The 19,199-nt window shown below is 32.3% G+C and overlaps 1 protein-coding gene across 1 annotated transcript; it reads left to right on the top strand.

Annotated features, from left to right (window-relative positions):
• The first annotated feature begins 1,497 nt into the window (after positions 1-1,497).
• On the top strand, positions 1,498-9,436 carry LOC139500341 (uncharacterized). Its single transcript, XM_071289084.1, has 7 exons — positions 1,498-1,598; positions 3,759-4,803; positions 6,467-6,759; positions 7,216-7,353; positions 7,681-7,779; positions 8,602-8,693; positions 9,188-9,436. The coding sequence occupies exons 1-7, from the start codon at positions 1,505-1,507 to the stop codon at positions 9,434-9,436; spliced, it is 2,010 nt and encodes a 669-aa protein (XP_071145185.1). The 5' UTR covers positions 1,498-1,504.
• Positions 9,437-19,199: the final 9,763 nt, after the last annotated feature.

Genomic DNA, 19,199 nt, shown 5'->3' with positions numbered 1-19,199 from the left:
ACCAAATGTATCTGAGAAACAAACCTATGCAACATGCGCGTCATATAATGATTTTGTACATTAAATACAGTTAAACTATACCTTTATTATCATATCTAAAAAATAAACCAATTCTGAGATACTTAACATTGACCAATAAACCCTGAAAATGATATCAAGGTCAGATGACACCTGTCAAGTGGACATTTACACATTAATATCGTTTCATACGACCAAACTATTGCATTTGGTATCTGAGATTTTGTCTAAACCACGAACCCTTAACCTTGTTTAATGATCCATAAAATGAGTTCATGGTCAAGTGAAAACTGTTTTCCTAAGTTTGGGCGCACACCATATTATATTGTGCGCATTATATGTTTAAGTTGAGCGCACAATATATTTAAATTGTGCGCACACTATATTATTCTGTGCGCACACTATATTGTTTTGTGCGCACATTATATTTTTTTCTGTGCATGTCCCTAGCGGGGCTCCGTATCAACGATAATTGTTTATGTCTTAACTGTTAACATACGCGAAGCAACGAACAAACTTATTAAATAAGTATATTAATCGTCAGAGTCAATTGTATCAAAGGTGCTTTATTTTCTCCTTAAAGTGTTATATCTGATAACAACAAACTGCCCCTATCTACTGCCCATTCAGATAAGTTTAGAATATTTACGACTTTGTCGACATGCATCTGTCCTAAGTCAGGAATCTGATGTTCAGTTGTTGTCGTCTTTTTATTGGATTCCTACGTGTTTCTCTTTTCGTTTTTTATATAGATAAGACCGTTGGTTTTCCCGTTTGAATGGTTTTATACTAGTAATTTTGGGGTCATTTATAGATTGCTGTTCGGTGTGAGCATAGGCTCCGTGTTGAAGACCTTACCTTGAATTATAATGGTTTACTTTTATAATTGTGACTTTGATGGAGAGTTGTCTCATTGGCACTCATACCACATTTTCTTTTATCAATTTGATTATTTGTCTAGTTAGAGATGATACTTTTATGCTAAATCTAGTAGATACTAGTATGTATTTACTGAAAAGAAATACACATAGGTTTGGATAAACGTTGTGACGACATCGATCCAGCGACGACATTTATATATACAAAACGATCTAGATAGTTTATAGAATTTGCATAAAAGTCATGCCTATGTGCTGTTAGTTAATTCATTTTATCAACTTTCTTTTGAAACTTTATTGATAAAGTGTACCTGTAAAAAACATAGCCAATCTTTTGAATTGTTTTAACAACAATTCGGAAATAATGTCCCACAGACACAACATACCTAAAAATCTGTTATTTATAGTTGCTTTTTAAGATATCTTATTTGAACAGCAAATTACTAATCTTTTGAATCAATTATCTGCAATATTTCAGGTTTAATAGTGAGACAAAAATAGGGGAGACAGAAAGCTAAAGAATAACTAATCACAAAATGACTGGAACGAAAGTGAAACCATCTGATAAGGAGAAACAGATGTCCCGTGTTTCAGCAAGCACCACTTCGATGCTCTCCCTTACACCATCACAGCTGAATACAGCCATAATGGACATGCTGAGTATGAGACAAGCAGCCACAAGATGTGACGCAGTGTGTAGAGGTAAATTACTACATTGATATGTCATATTGATAAATCATCTGGTTACAACACATGTTAATTTTTGAAATACTATGACTTTTGTTCCTAAGTTATAGATTAGCTGTATTTGGCAAAACTTTCAGGAATTTTGTTCCTCAATGCTCTTTAACTTCGTACTTTATTTGTCATTTTTAACTTTCTGGATTCAAGCGTCACTGATGAGTCTTTTGTAGATGTTCCGGACCATATGAGTATTTGGACCATACGCGTATGGTCATGACCATATGTGTATACTCATATGGTCGGACCATATGAGTATAATACTCGTTTGGTTATTAACGGGCCGAACCATATGAGTATTTTGACCATATAGGTATTTTTTTAAATTACATTTAAAAGTTTCAATAATACAAAAACTTTATCTAAAAAAACACTGATGGTTTACTTACATGACAGTGTATTCTTTTTATAATTCAAATACTACGTAAAAATTAAACACTGATGCCATAGTTAGTTTTCATCTCTAATTACATTCTTGTATGTAGGCTAGGGGTGACATTTACTTCCACACGGTATCATAGCTTCTTTTTGTCATTTTCAAGTCTTGGTTGTGCACGATCCTTTTCATTTAACCTTTTGTTTGCGAGTGAAAAGCCTGTTTATCCTAGTTTTCACAATTATAGTAAAATAAAATAAAATTAACTATGTGAAACTTCTTATTCTTATTCAGCTAATTTTAATTATAATATAATAATAAAATTTAATGAACTATCATAGTTTAAACATTTATTAATAGTGGATTGGGAAACAATTTTTGCAACTTATATTAATCCCTTTCCACTTTGCGGGTGCGAGTGCTGCCTTGTAACGGCATTAGCCTACTCTTTTTCGAAATATACAAGGGTGTCTTTAACGTGCAAGAGATATGGCTCTCTCTTAACACGGGTCAGCCATTTATCGTCCCCTTCCGACGGACTATCATAGTTTTCTCAAGACCATACTCGCAGATGGTGTCGAGGGAGAGCCGAAAATTGAGTTCCTGAAATTTTCATCCCAAACGGGAATCGAACCAGGAACCTTTAGGTAAGTAGTCCGATGCACTAACCACTACACCACGGCTATCTGATCATACCAGATGAATAGTAATTGTTTATAAGTTTAAAAGTAAACTGTAACAGTGTTTTACATAGTGTTAATTACCCCGACCATACGCGTCTGGTCCGACCGTACGCGTATGGGCGGACCATATGAGTATATACCCATATGGTCATGACCAGACGCGTATGGTCCAAATACTCATATGGTCCGGAACATAGACTAAACGCGCGCTTGGCATTAATACAAAAGTAAATCCTGATATCTATGATGAGTTTATTTACTAATCAATTATAAACGATATAAGTATAGATAATGTTATAAAAACCAACCAAACTTATCATACATACCAGAGAACATTTTAGTTGATATAGTATATAAAACACAAGGATAAAGTAAAAAAAGTTGAGGAATTCAACGAAATTAAAGATACTTGAAGGAACAACAACTCCAAATAAATAAAATGCGTCATATATTAAAGAAAAAGTCGGCAATAAAAGGAGTACAGTTTGTTCTCATCGCTCGTTTAAAGTGAGTCTTCCGAACTCAAAAACTATCTTGTCATTAAATAATTCCCGGTGAAAGTAAAGCATGAAAAAAAGTTCGGACGCATTAAACTAATAACATACTGTTTTTATTATGCCCCATTTATGGGCATCATGTTTTCTGATCTGTGCGACCGTCTGTTCATTCGTTCGTCCTCCCGTCCGTCCGATCGTCCCGATACAGGTTAAAATTTTTGGTCGAGATAGTTTTTGATGAAGTTGAAGTCCAATCAACTTGAAACTTAGTACACATGTTTCTTATGATAAAATCTTTCTAATTTTAATGTCAAATTAGAGATTTCACCCCGTTTTCACGGTCCACTGATCATAGACAATGATTGTGCGGATGTGGCATTGTGTACTGAGGACACATTCTTGTATTCTAAATAATTGAGGATCCTGATGAAGTCAGTTTCAGAGAACATTATGTTTTAATGATATGTAAAAAAGTTACAAAAAGCTTGATACTTTTCCATATTCCTGTCAGTTTCGGAAGTAACCTAAATATGTAAACTATCGCACTAAATATTTTATTTTTAAGGTAATCCTATCACAGATGCAGGGAAACGTAAACAAATGATAAAGATGTTGTCAGTTGTTATGATTCCAGTATTAGTAATTACTGGCATGACAGCAAACACATTTGCAATAGCCATCGACAACTACATCAGTTCTGCTAATGTTCGAGAACTGCTCTTCTTCAGCATAGAATTAGGAGCGCTACTGCGTACCATTCAGTTTGAACGAGATATGAGTGCCCTTTATGTCAGCAATATTAAGCCAGAGACCAAGGATTTTCTACTGCAGAGATACCCGGATACTGATCTTGCAATTCAAAATTTATCAAAATGGCCGAGAGGAGATGACATAGTGATGGAAATGGAAACAAGGGAACGTTTTCTCTCATATTTGAATAAACACCGATATCAGCTTGACGTTTATAATCAGTCCGTGGAAACTGAACTAGATTTCTATTCCAACAGCATAATGGTTCTATTGAAATGGTTATACGACGCAATTAGCGAATCGAGTACCGGTTCAGTTTGGAAAGACGTGGTTGCATATCAAGAAATTATTGTGTCTAGTGAACTTTTTGGAAGAGAACGGGCGCTTGGAGTATCCTTTTACGCTACTGGCGGTTTTGAAACAAGAGAAAAGTATCTTTTGTTCATGGAAAATCAGGATCGAGCTAACGTCACTTTTGAATCGGCCAGATTCTACTCGAAAATAGCATTTGACATTTATAACATAGAATTGGCTAAAAATACCGAGGTTATTGTCCCAATAGAAGATTATAGAAACAGAATTAAGTCAAATAATTATACTAGTACACAAGCATCTATAGTTGAAGCTGAAAGATGGTTTGATAATATGACAATATATCAGGGAGTCTTGACACGTACACAAAATGAGCTCGCCATGACCATCGACGAAAGTCTCGCCAAAGCATCTGAAAAAGAACTTCAAAGTGTCATAACTATATGCATTGTGTTTGGTGTCATTCTTATTGTATGCCCTTTGATTGTATTTGCAGTGTACTCATTAACATCTGAAATCCAAAAGTACTCAATTTCCATCGCCAACAGGTAGGATTGTGTGTCACTTTGGTAATTGATATTAAAAAATGTAACAATGCACCGATACATCATAACTTCAACAAAAATTAAACATATATGGGTCAGATCCTTCAACTGCAGACAATGATGCTTTATCACAATATAGTAAAACGTTTAAACCTTTCGTGAATTACTAACATTTATACCATATTTAATAAAGGATACTCAATATATACCAAAACAAAATGTGTACAAAGTAAACAATTATAGGTCAAATCATAACCTTTAAAACGGATCCTTGGCTCACACCGAACAGCAAGCAGGTTTTCCTGAATTTTTTTTTCAATTTCTAATGTCTCACAATATCGATTGATTGTTTTAAAAAATAATTTCGTATAAGGTCAAATTTTTTTTCATTTTCTTATTATCTATGAAATATACATGATGATATAACCGAGTTCTAGGATTTGTTTCTGTTTGTAGTTTTTCAATATACCTTTAAATCATTTTTGGGGACAATAACATTAACAATATTTGCCTGTAAAAACTGCACCATTTTGGTTTCTGCTAGTTTAAGCTTGAAACTGCGTATGAAGAGGCTTCCATAACGTTTCAAAAGGGTATATTATCACTTGCTAGTCAAACCATCTCACACAAAGATCAATGACGTAGTTTTTAGTAATAATTTATAAGATAACCAGTACTTATTGAACGATTTCGGCTGAATTCATATAACATATGTGTTTCATATAGTTCGGAACACAATATCAATACAGTTTTGAAAATCATTTACTTCATTATATATTATAGTTTACTAAAATATTTCAAAACGCATCAATTTTTTTAATTTATTAACATTCATCTCATAAATTTAGCAGGCCTCACATTACGCAATATGTTTGAAGTAACTCCGACAAACGAACACTTTTTTTAATACTAGCTTTGTTATATTCAACTTGAAAACATCTACCATATCAAATTTTTCGTGTTATGGCTCACAATTTGATATTCTCTATGCTTTTTCGCAGCATTTTCACACAAATAATCCCATCTACATATCTATAGACAAATGACAACACGTACCATTAAAAGACTGATGAGTTTTGGTATCAAACGTACGAAATTAATTTTGGCTTGGATTAATTATACTAGAAAAATGGTTTTTGATGTCATGATCACTTAAATTAATCAGATCCTAACATATCCAGTTTCTTTATATAGTTGGTTTTCAAATTTGAGGGTTTGAGTCCCTATTTTGAATCTAGGTAATCCAAACATATATATGGGGTGTCATTTGTTTTTTAAGCACTAGGTTGATACTGCTGGTCCCAATGGTTATTATCCTCTATGGTGTCGGTATACTGAGCTGATGTATTACACACCGTTTCAAAACTCTGTACTGATAACATTATTAAGAAATTAAAGTTGCAACTTTCTGAGATAAAAGTTGAAACTGGCTTCCTTATTAATATATTTTACCGTTTTGATGAGGATAAATCAAGATATTCGCTTTGGTCGCCAATCTCTTTACTACAATATTCATTTTCGTGTATTCCAAAAATGATTGCAAGAAATTCAAACAAGCAAACTGTTTTCGAAATAAAAAAAATAAATAAAAAAAATTCAAACTTGAATTTTCTATTGTGAGAATGATTGTGTATATACCATTATCATAAATCCGTATTACTTTTAGGACTAAAGCCTTAAACAAAGAAAAGAAACGGACTGATATTCTATTATACCAAATGTTGCCAAAGAGTGTCGCAGAGCGTCTAAAAAGAAGCGAGGAAGTAGATGCTGAACAGTATGGAGATTCCACAATATTTTTTAGTGATATTGTGGGTTTCACAAGTATATCTGCGCAGAGTTCACCTCTACAGGTTGTCGATATGTTGAATGGACTGTATTTAAGCTTTGATGCTAGAATTGAGATTTATGACGTTTATAAGGTAGAGACCATTGGTGATGCCTACATGGTCGTATCTGGTGAGTTACACTATTATAGTTTTAAACGTGTATTGACATTTATGTGTTTTAATCTTATCCAAAAGTATAACAAATACATCGATTTCTAATGCAAATTAAAAAAAAAAACGTCTATAAAAACATAAAAATGGTGTGATGAACCTTGTTATCTATGATTAAAGGTTGATGTCAGGTATTCGTCAAAGACACATTTACCCCATTTTTGTTTTCAAAATTTCCTTTGTAAAATAAAGTTCTTGAATTATTTACATTGATCCATTACGAGTTCACAACATTCCGCGTTAAAAAAATAAACCAAATGGTTAACGCATGATTTCCAACAATGACTATAAATATCATAATTAAGATCTGGTTGGTGCTTGAACCAAAAGGAAAGATTCTTATTTACTAAAGTCTTTCACAATTTCTAAATGTTGCAGAAATGCATGATTTATTGTAAGAAGGTCAATTTATTAGGTGTTCCTAGACGAAATGGTAGAAGACATGCATCGGAAATAGGCACAATGGCCCTTGATCTTATAGATAATATTAGGAGACTGGAAATTCCACACCTACCTGGAACCAAATTCAAACTTCGAGTCGGATTACACTCAGGTATACATATTATATGATATTGTGTGTTGATTTTTATACTCGGACGTAACTTTGATGTAAGGCTATATAATATTACTTTAATAGCTCTTCTTATCGAAACAAAGGTTGGACATCCAGATGTCCAAAATCCATGCGTGTTCATTTATTTGATTGAACTGCTCAACTATTCTTTCCTTTTGATTTTGTAATCAATGTGTTGTCTTTCTGTATATCGCAGGCTTTCAAATATTTAACATTAAATGATTCCATACAAATGTTAATAAATCACCATTCTGCCATAGATGTACATGTGTATTTAATCTTTGCTTTTGAATTGTCTAAATGCAGGACCAGTTCTTGCCGGAGTTGTTGGAACGAAAATGCCTAGGTACTGTTTATTTGGTGAAACAGTCAGCATTGCGTCCAAAATGGAATCCCAGGGCAGAGGTATGTTTAAATATAATTGTCTATAAAAAAATATAAAGAATATTTCATACAGTTGATGACAATCAAATGTGGAAGACATTTGTTTCATTACAAACTAAATGATAAGGGGATAAGGTATTGCAAATGGATATATAGAACATTATCAACACGATTGAAAAGTCAAGTTCATGGACATGAATATAAGAAGATCTACACAAAAGCGAGAAACACATCTTAACTACAACAACACACGACAACCACTGAAAATCTAGTTCCTGACTTAGGACAGGTGCAAAAAATGATTACGTCTGTTTTATATACGTTAGAATTAACCAAACATTTGACCTTTCTCACAAAAATCGGTATCTAAATTGCACAAGTTTCATTGCAACGTTATATATAGGGGTCTCCAAGATACAATACAATACCTCTTTCTAAATTATTAACCTATCAGCAAAAGAGATTGTTATCACAGTTTGGATCCAGAACTTTTTGTAAGGTGGGAGGCGCTCCAATCACGCTTCAGTGATCCCCTATACAATCAACCAAATTTTTCCCATGAAAGGGGCCCGACCTGAATCCGCCTATGCAGTTACTTATGAATGTTCAACCCAAGGAACGTTGTAAATCACAAGAAAATTATATGATCAATGGCATTTTTTGAAGCTGATGTTACCTCTCCTTTTTACCCCTGTTATTAGTTTCTTGCAGGTCCGTTATGTGAAATTATTATCCGAAGATGTAAAATATTTAATGCAAATTAGACGAAACGAGCGTTCATCTTCTACATTATGCTTATTGACATAATGTATTTTCTGAAATGTTTACACATATTTTCTGTAGCAAACAAGATACAAATAAGCCATACTACTAGAGATTTATTGAACGTGTTTGGTGGCTTTGTCATGGAAGAAAGACGGGATGATGAAATGAAAGTGAGTATTAATCAAATAAATTACTTGTTTGCTTTTAGAACTTATATTCTAAAATGTTCTGTTTAAAAAGAGAGTCGTAAGACACACCATTGATATTCGAAGACAAACTGAAAATGGCAAAATAAAAAAGAGGTATAATTACAAATACAAGTAACACCTACCTACACACGTACTCAATTTTCAAATATTAGCCATTTCTCCTGATTAATTTGTATTAACAACGAACCAGTCAATAAGAGCAAACGACCGTATCAGAACATAACAGCCACATAACTTCAAAATGAGATTGACTTATGCGTGCCTTAGAGTATTTATACTTCAAAAAATGAATAGAATGTATAATTGAATACAGCAAGTACCGACGAAATTGCCATCTACGACTGACAGTCAACCATCATTACAGAACATACTTGAACCATAATCTTTAAATGCCTTGTTTGTTGTTTTTGTTAAATGTTTATCATTTAGCAGCCACCTCACTTACTATATTGCAGCAAGATCGAGATGTTCTAAATGCTTTTCATGGATACGTTCGTACATACTGGTTACTCCACCGTGACGGTTTTCTGTCTGACGTTGATGATGACTCCTCAAGATCAACATCACCGGAAATTACATTGCAAAGCACTGAAAAGTCTGGAGGTGAGGAAATTATGGTTTCAAGATGTATGAGAAGTAAATTAGTTAAAGCATCCTGGATGAAGAAGCAGCATGTCAATGCATTCGGTCTCTCTACTGTTTGAACTACTTTGTATTCTCTACTTTTTTGTTATTTATCCTGATTTGTATCTGATAAATCCATTTATGAGATTTGAACATCGGTACCAAACTCCGGACAGTTATCGTTTCCGTTCCGGAACTGTTTTCCCTTACTCCATCAATTAGTGTAGAGTAGTATTTGGGCCCGTATGCGGATCGGAACTGGAACTGCCGGGGAGTTTGCATCGGTACCAGCTGTTGTCGGAATTTTAAACCAGTATTTAAAAGCAAAATAACAAAACATACCGAGCTTTAAGAAAAATCAATAACGGAAAGCATGGAAAGTTCCTTTTCAAATCGCAAGTTCAAACCTCTAAAAGTCAAACCAATTGAAAACAACTGTCATATTCCTGACTTAGAACAGGTATTTACTTAGGTAGGAAATGTTAAATTAAACCTGGTTTTATAGCAAGCTAAACTGTCACATGTATGATAGTCATATAACATTCCTTTATATATACAACAATATGTGAATAAAACAAAGTTACTAAGAAAAAAGTCAAAATAGAGAAACAGCAGTCATCAGTGTATAATTATCTTTATCACGATATAAACAAACATGTACGTCAAAAAAGATAACCAAAACGTCAAAAAAAGACAAAACACATCAGGAAAAATGAAAAACAAGAATACATTTATTCACCTAAGCACAATAACATAGTGTCATGATGTATAAGCACACCAAAGGAACATAATAAAAATTTGACAGTGTCCTGCATTAAAATTCTATACATATTATTCATTTGGACAGTGTTCATCACCTTCATAGTTTTAAATATATATAGTTTATTTGAATTATAATGCCCTAACCAGAATTATCTTTAAGACAAAGTATTAATGAATTTCTATAATTGCATATTGACACTTTTTTTCAGGTTTGAAGTCGTATTTGCCTCATTAATGACGCCTCAAGTCTGAACGACCCGATATGTTATACATTGACTGCATGGTATAAACATGTGGTTATACAAATATTGATAGTAAATAAATCTTGGTCTGTGATTTAACATTATTCAAAAAGTCTATACAATAGTCTATCCAGTCATGTTCAGTCTCGCATCTGAACAGAGCTAAACGGCTGCAAGCGAATTGTATGCACCATAGAGAGACTATTGCAGTTGATAAATCTGAAAATTAACTAAACAAATAAGATTTACTTATATATATGTAATTTATTTTATACTTCAACAAGTTGTGTTTACTTCCTAAATATAGTAACATAGCTATATTTTGTATAATGTCCATTTAATCATGGAACACTTTCTCCACAATCTGGGGGCCATTAAGGGGAAAAAATAACTTTGACATCTATGTTTCTATTTAAAAGCTACCAATTTATTAATTTAAGTTGAAGTATAAAAACAATATATACACTTTTTTGTACTCGGCACAAAACTGGGGACGGGCTCGCTAAAACTTCACCCTTCCCCAGTTTCTCATCTTCATACAAAAAAGTTTATATTTTTCTGACATTGACCTAATATTGTATATATCATTAACTTTTCAGATAAAAATCACTGTTTCAGATCAAAATTTGTTCGCTTTTGTATTTGTTGAAAAAAGCATTAATTGTATTTTTGACTATTGTTACTCGTGTATAACTATGTAATATAGATTTGTAATTATATGATTGTGGGTTTTACTTGTTGTACTCATAATCGTTTGCTTATCTTTTAGCTGGTAATTAAAATGATAAGAAAGGAAGGTACATATGCATTGAAAAGATATACTTTTACCGTAGCGAAAACGAGGTTGGGCCCTTCGTTTAAGAGATATAATTTTACTGTAGCGAAAACGAGATTGGGCCCTTCGTTTAAGAGATAAATCATTTTGGAAGCAACTGTTATTTAAAATGTATAACAATAATTATTAAATTGGAGTTAAAATCTGTTTCTAAAAATTTTCCAATGATATTCTTGAAATATAATTTTTAAACTTAGTACAGCAATGAAAGAGCGGTTCGTTTGCTTTTTATGTGTTAGAAATATCAAACGCTTTGATGTGAATATTAATACTAAATATGATTTTTTTACGGAGTTCAAGGTGTACAATTTGTCTACGTATGGAAAAAATGAAAATAACACGATATAAATTTCATGCGTTCGAAGCTTTTCTTAATTAAACTTCATCAGAAACTCTCCAAGCCGAATATCATAAAGCCACGAATGTATAAGGACCGAAAACGTTGAAGAGCTATAAACCGAAATGGACCTAAAAATAGCAAAATTTATCTAAAGACAACTTTTCCAACGGGAGTTATAACCTTAGTTTCTGTATAATTTAAAAATTGACAAATAGACAATTTTAGATAATTTGTTATAAATCATGTCGGTACGGAAGTACCTACTTCCGTACATGTTGATGCTCTTTGGAACTGATAGTCCACTAGCAGATGTATAGACTCAGTGTTGTAAAAAATGAAAACTACACGATATAAATTTGACGCGTCCGAAGCGCTTTTCTGGATTTGGCTTCATCAGGAACGCTTAAAGTTGAATATTTGAAAGCCAATGATGTGTAAAGACCGCAAAAATTGAAGAGCGTTCATAAAAAAAAATACCTAAAAAGTAGCAAAATCCTTCTACAGGCAAATTTGCATGAGGAACTTGAAACCTTAGTTTTGTATAATTTCAAAATTTTTAAACGAGACAATTTGTTATAAGTAACTGTACCGAATGAGTAAAATTTATTTTATGTGTTTGGGCTTTTAAATTAGCCATTCCACGAGCAAGATATGTGAATTTCTGTATTTTTGTTATTTTACTTATTGGAGCCTATCTTTTTCGGTATTGTTTATTTCCAACACTGCGACATATAGAGCTAGATCAATTGTGTAGAAACTTGAGTTTTACGTCACTTAAAAAAAATCCTCCTTATTGAGTGTGTGTGTGTGTGTCATTTGGTTGACATTCACTTGACCAACATATTTCGAATGTTTTGATTCACATATTAAAAAGACAGACAGGAAGAATGCCTATTATATTGCCTTATACATATTTAAGGACCACATATGAGCGGTATGTATAAACGCGAGTGTACTACATTATATAAAGATTGTGTCTTTGTTGAATTTGTCGGCGATGTGTTCGGAGATTTTTTCAAGATGTTGATCAGAACATTTGCAAGGTTATCGCATTCACTTATTTCATTGTGTTAGTAAACACGGCTCATTCGACAATATGGCTGTGATAGGATTTCCAAATTCGATTCTGTATTCACATATTTACCTTTAAAAATGTTTAAGTAATTAGCTAGGAATGTTTCTAGATTGCATCAATGTTTTGCCAAGTCATTAATATAATCAAAATTAACATACATCGTAATAAATTGTGAAGCAAATATAGCTAGACCAAAGGGTTTCATAACAAAAGATTCATTTTCGATCTCAATATCGATCGAGAGAAAGTGAGATAGAGATAATTGATTTTTCATGATTTTGTAAATCCAGAATAATTCAAACGAGAGAATAAAATATTTTTTTTTTTAATTCAGACTGTCTTTTTAAAAATAAAAAAAAAAAGATTAAAAGAAAATAGTAAATAAAGTAGATTTCAGTCATGTTTCGGTGAGAAAATCAATCCTATTTATGGTGTCACACTTCCGAGTCGTAAATTGATAAAACATAGCAATAACAATTTAGAGGTATTGAAGCTGTTTTGAAACATTTATTGTTCCTCAATAAATTGTCTTTTACACTTTATGTTATGGTTGTTGTATCAAATAAATTGTTTCATCGACATGATTCTACTTTTAACATCATACAAAATACTTCTTTTTCTAAAATGTTTTTGTTCGTGATGATTTCTAATTAAAGAGTGAAAATATTCAATGAAACTGTTAAATTGTTAATTACCCTGTTACTGAAATTTCAATTCATAAAACTTATGAAAGGGAAAATTCTGAAGTAGGAGTTTCAAATATATAGGTTAAATAGCACAAAGCGTATTTCCGCTAACAAAAAAAATATTGAAGCGCAACGTGTGAAAATAAAAGACCAACATTTTCAGATATACTTTGAAATTCTGTTTACAAAAATTAGTTGACGCATTTGCTGAATTTTAATCATACTTTGACAAAACAACACAGTAATGTTATCAGGAATACAATATTTTTCTCTCATCCCAGATTATTCTTGTGAACATAAAATATGTAAATGATTGAACATTATTGGAGTTATACAATCAAGGACAGATTATTTTTTCACAATATTTGGAATTATTCTTAACACCACTGACAATTTTCATTTCGTTTAAGACATTTATCATAGAGGTTAAATACTCTCCCTATTATATTTGTATAAGTATGTACACAATCATTGTAATTAAGTTATAATGATATTTACCGTTGTGACACTGGGATGGCGATTTTATTATTACAAAAAGACATTTATGATCAGTTTTACATAGAGATTACTAATGAGAGCTCGATACAAAATTACTGTTCATTAAATATCTCGTTACTAGCGAACATTAAGAATGCGACATCATGAAATAAAATCTTCACTTGTGTACATGATTTTGATATTTGGATATGATGCAGTTCACCGACCTTCAAATTTCAAAATGGCGACAGCACAGCGTCCATTTAAACTTTTTCTTGTGTACGTCATTGATTACTTAAGATAGATCAAAACAGGAACATTAGACGATTTTTTTAGTATTAACCGAATAAAAGAAAACTTAAATGCCAATTTCAATCATCAATCAGAACCTATTTCCATCTGCAAAATACCCATTATTCCAATTTGTCAATAAGGCAAAAATACAACTTTAAATTTTCCAACCGATACCGATAGCTAAACACACTGTTTTTAACAATTTGAACGTTGCTATAACAAATGTTTTTGCCATAATTTCATAAACATGTCGTTCTGTATTGGTATAGTTTTTAGATCTCTTATTTGCGTAGTTAAGGTTATAGAAAGTTTGGGTTCATAAGTTTGCATGATTATTGACTTTATACAGAAAATTCGACCTTTTTAAACATTAAAAGGTTCCCAAATAATACGTAAATACAAAATATAACCATATCTTAAAACACTTCAAAAAAATATTCTGATTGGAAGAATAGTAATGTCATAAAGTGCGTTGAAATGAACAGTGGTATAGCAAACTTCGAATTCCCTCACAAAATGTTATTACACACTATAACAATAAATCCCTACAAAACAACCATGTCTTGACTCGGAAAAATCACCTGAACAATTGACAGTGTAAGTCGTCCACCGTTTATGATCTAACCTTCCCTCTTTTTTATTCCAATGTTTGAACTTATGCACTGTCTTAAGTAACATAAAGGTGTATGTAATGAGGATTTTAATGGCCCTGCTTACAATACAGTTGGTTTAATGTATTTGCAAATCTAAACACCTTGGATTTTGGTGTTTTGATTATCCTTTTACATTTCCAATGAACATGTATGATAAGTATAACCAATAATACTTCCATCTTGTTATACCCATATTAAAAGAACTCAGTATTGTAAATAACAAAATACGCAGCTGTTTTGCTATCTGTTCAGAATTACTGGAATTAATTAACTTTTGTACGAAAAGTATCACGAATTACATTTCTTGAAAAAAAACAGAAATAACCAGGTGCTTTTGTTTTTATTTATACGATATTGAGTTAATTTGATACATATAATGGATTCAATCGATTTGATTTTTGGTGCGTTAACGCCTCTTTTAAGCACCGTTTTTGTGCTATTTCATGACGGCCAATTTTTATTAGTGGAGGAGGCCGGAATGCGCGGGAAATAGCACCGACTTTGGATAGAAAAACTGACAATCCTATTCAATTTAGATTGGAGTCGAGTGCACCCGCGTGAGCGGGGTTCGAACTCTCAACCTCAGTGTTGAATGGCTAGGGATTACAGCAGTAACTATTAAGACCATTCTGCCATAGGAGCCCCATTAAATGATCGAAAATGTGCAAAGATATGTATGTATCCGAGTGGTTCTGAATTAACTCTCAGCTGATAATGATTATTAATCTTTAGGTTAAAAGATGGAAACGATAAATTTTAGTTCAAAAATTGGTTTAACTACATTCAATGTAATCTAATCCCCTTTTCCTTTGATCAGCTCTTCATAGTTAATATAACATCTTTTTCTGTTCACATTATATAACCTCTAGCATCACCGAAAAGGTATGAACTGTCCAAATTAGCATCTGTTGCATTCACCTGAATAAATATCCGAAAAAAAGCTACATAATTAGCAACCCAAATATAACCCCATTCATTATGGTCATCAGATATACACAAATCAACAGGTCAAGAAAAATAGGACATCGCGAGATAATTACTAGGTGGATGTACTGTGATACATAATGTAGTTTTATATGTTTGCTGACCACAAGTTAACCATAAGATGATAACTTACACAGAAGATGATTATGGTAGTGTCTACTAAAGGAAAGGGTTAAACCCTACGCTGGCTTGTCGTCTTGTTGTATTATATTAGAATCATAAATTATTCTAGGGATTAGTCTTAGATCGAGATGCTTGCATTCTTTGAAAAATGGAGATTGTATAGTCAATCAGATAATTTTAGTTGTTATAGTGGTTGCTACATATACAATACTTTCTGAAATGAATTCAACATTTACACAAAATGTATAATATTATAACCTGCAAATATGCAATTTAGTGTCCGTTAGAACAATTAGAAATCTCAAAGAAAATAATAAAAACAAAGAAACCCTACATTTTTTATTTATTTGAGATTTCTATATTATAACTTTCAAACGCAAGTGTTACTTAAATAAAGCAAGATTTATTATTGATAACAATCTCAATTTTTAACATACATATTATGCAACAGTAGTTCACATAGAGTTTACGGATATTACACAATGTTGACTGCTATACCCATATTTTGGACATTTTGTACCTATTATGTCCGTTTTTGAACTTTCCTCGGAGTTCAAATCTGATATACCGATTAAGGATATAAATCTAAGACAAAGAGATGCTCATAAACTCGAGGTGTAATACCACCAAATCATAGTAAATGTACGTCACATCCAGTTGATAATAGGTCGGGAAAAATATTCCCTTGAATATAACAGTTGTACGTTAGAAATCTTACATGTCATTGCAGTAAAAATTTCTGGGTCATAAACATACATCTTTGGTATTTCAAAGCACCCTTATTTTTCTATTTCGGGTTTTTGTAGAATATTTTGAAAATTTGAGGATACATGGTTACTAAAACTTGCACACAGGATAAACATTTGGTTGGTTAACTTCCAGTGATTGTTATTTTCTTATACATGTACATGTATGTAATCAAATGTACAAGGCTTATAATTTAGTACGCCAGACGCGATTTTCGTCTACTTAAGACTCATTGGTGACAATAAGATCGCAATAGTTAGCAAGCCGAACAAGTACAAAGTTGAAGAGCATTGATGACCCAAAATTCCCAAAGGTTGTGCCAAATACGGCTAAGGTAATCTATGTTTGAGATAAGGAAATCTTTAGTATTTCGAATAAAATCATACTTTTGCAACTAGTAAATTTATAAAATACCATTTAATTTATATTCATGACAACACCGAAGTGCTGAGCTGGTCATACCATCTGGGACGAAACGCCCACCAGCAGTTGCATTGACCCAGTGATCAAAATAGTTATCAAATGTACCAGGCTTATGATTTAATACGCCAGAAGCGCTACGTCTGGGTTTTTATAGAATACTTTGGAAACTTGAGGTTACAAGCTTGCACACAGGTTAAAAAAGGGGGATAATTTAACAAAAACTTATAGGGGGAAATTAATGGTGGTATTACACTTAATAAGTTGCAAGACATGATACGTCGACTGAGTTAGCGTCTCCTTGCCTGCTATGCATGTACAAATCAATCTGTTAAAAACTCACAATGACAACCATTCTAAAGACATAAGACATAGTTTTTGTTCATTTCAGTCAATCATCCCCATGATCTTTGCTAATGAAAGGCGTGTAGTGTGAACATGCATGTTCGTGACATTTTAATTAAGACATGTAAATGTCATACAAAGGACAGTCTGCATGTCAATCTAAAAACGTGATTTTAATATAGATTTGAAATTAGTATATACATCTTTTTTAATAGATGCTGAAATATCACAGGTCCATATCTGCAATTTAGAAATATCGATTCAAACCATACAATTAAAACATACATAAAACTATGAATACTACAAAAGCAAAGTTTAAATAAAAAGTTTTATTGTTATTTCTTATAAAATAAAACAATGAAATAGTCAACGAAATAAACAACATTCAAGGTATGTATATAATTCGAATTATCAAATTATGATATTGTACCAATGAAGTTGGGTTGTATTTTAAAGCACAAACATTTCTGTTATTAGATCATTTATATTTTGTAGTCGGAACGTGCGTCTAGCATACAGCATTTTAATCCAGTGATGAGTTTATTCATTACCAGTTTAAAGATCCGATACAAAAGCTAAAGAGTGACGACAATATGTTGTTACAAGTAAACCAGAAAACTATACATAAATATTTGACACACTAACACACAATTGAGAGCATTCAATTGTTCTCATGGCATATAATACGAAAGAGTATTTTTGTAAGCGTACCTTACAATTTTTTCAAACGCTTTGTCCAACGTAAAATATGTGGGGACCGTCTTATGTTGTTCACAAATGTGTGTATTAAAATCATATTGATAAGAGTTTTACGAAATTATAATGTATGACAATTATATAACATATATAGATATAAGAAGATGTGGTATGAATGCCGATGATATAAATCTCCATCCAAGTCACATTTGTAAAAGTAAACCATTATAGGTCAAAATACGGTTTTTAAAACAGAGCCTTGACTTACACCGAACAGTAAGCCATAAAGCCCCCCAAAATTACTAGCATAAAACAATTCGAACAGGAAAACAAACGGTATAAACAATATAAAACACGAGAAACGAGAACACTTATGAACCAAATCAACAAACGACAACCACTGAAATTCAGGTTCCTGGTTTCGGACAGGTGCATTCATATATACTAAACTTAGTCCTCTATGCAGAATTGTTATATTGATAAAGAATCCATAACGTGTCAACAGAAAATATCTTGTTTAGTGATTGTTGATCATTATATTAAAAACTATACGGATATGCCTAGTCTCTTTTATCAATATTGTAAACAAAAATTATTGAGAAGTCTGAAGACATATGTTTCTAGACACAGTTTGTATTGTATGAGGAACATTTTATCTTCAAGAAGAAACTTATGAAACGAAGAAAATGTAACTACTTAATTAAGCCGCACTTTTATAGTGAGTGTTGTTCTAGGTATGCTAAAGAGAGTAATACTGTTAGTTTGAGTCATATTAAGTTCAGAACAGTTAAGGAAGAACTGCACGCAATGTCACAGTGGCTGAAAGCAATTAGTTTTTTAATACAACATCGCATCCACAAGTTAAAAATCTGTGCTAATGTGCGAACTAAGTCCTAATTCTGAGTAAAATAAAACCGAGGAATGATAGCAAAAGGACTTCCAAACTCTTTAGTTTTAAATAAACAAACAGCATCATGGCAAAAAGCAAAACAAGACTAAAAGAAGCTTTGAAATGTCTTAAATCTCTCTCCGATAAATATGTTATTGTTCCCGTGGGAAAGGATACAAACACAATATGTTCGTCTGTAACACGAGTGTTATATAGAAGAATAAGGCATAAATGAACACTCTGGTAATTCCATTTAGAAAAAAAAACCAACATAA

Source organism: Mytilus edulis, chromosome 13, assembly GCF_963676685.1.
Source record: "Mytilus edulis chromosome 13, xbMytEdul2.2, whole genome shotgun sequence".
NCBI classification, from domain to species: Eukaryota; Metazoa; Mollusca; class Bivalvia; order Mytilida; family Mytilidae; genus Mytilus; species Mytilus edulis.
Note: the sequence above shows the minus strand (reverse complement) of the source record. Positions and strands in the feature narration are given on the sequence as shown.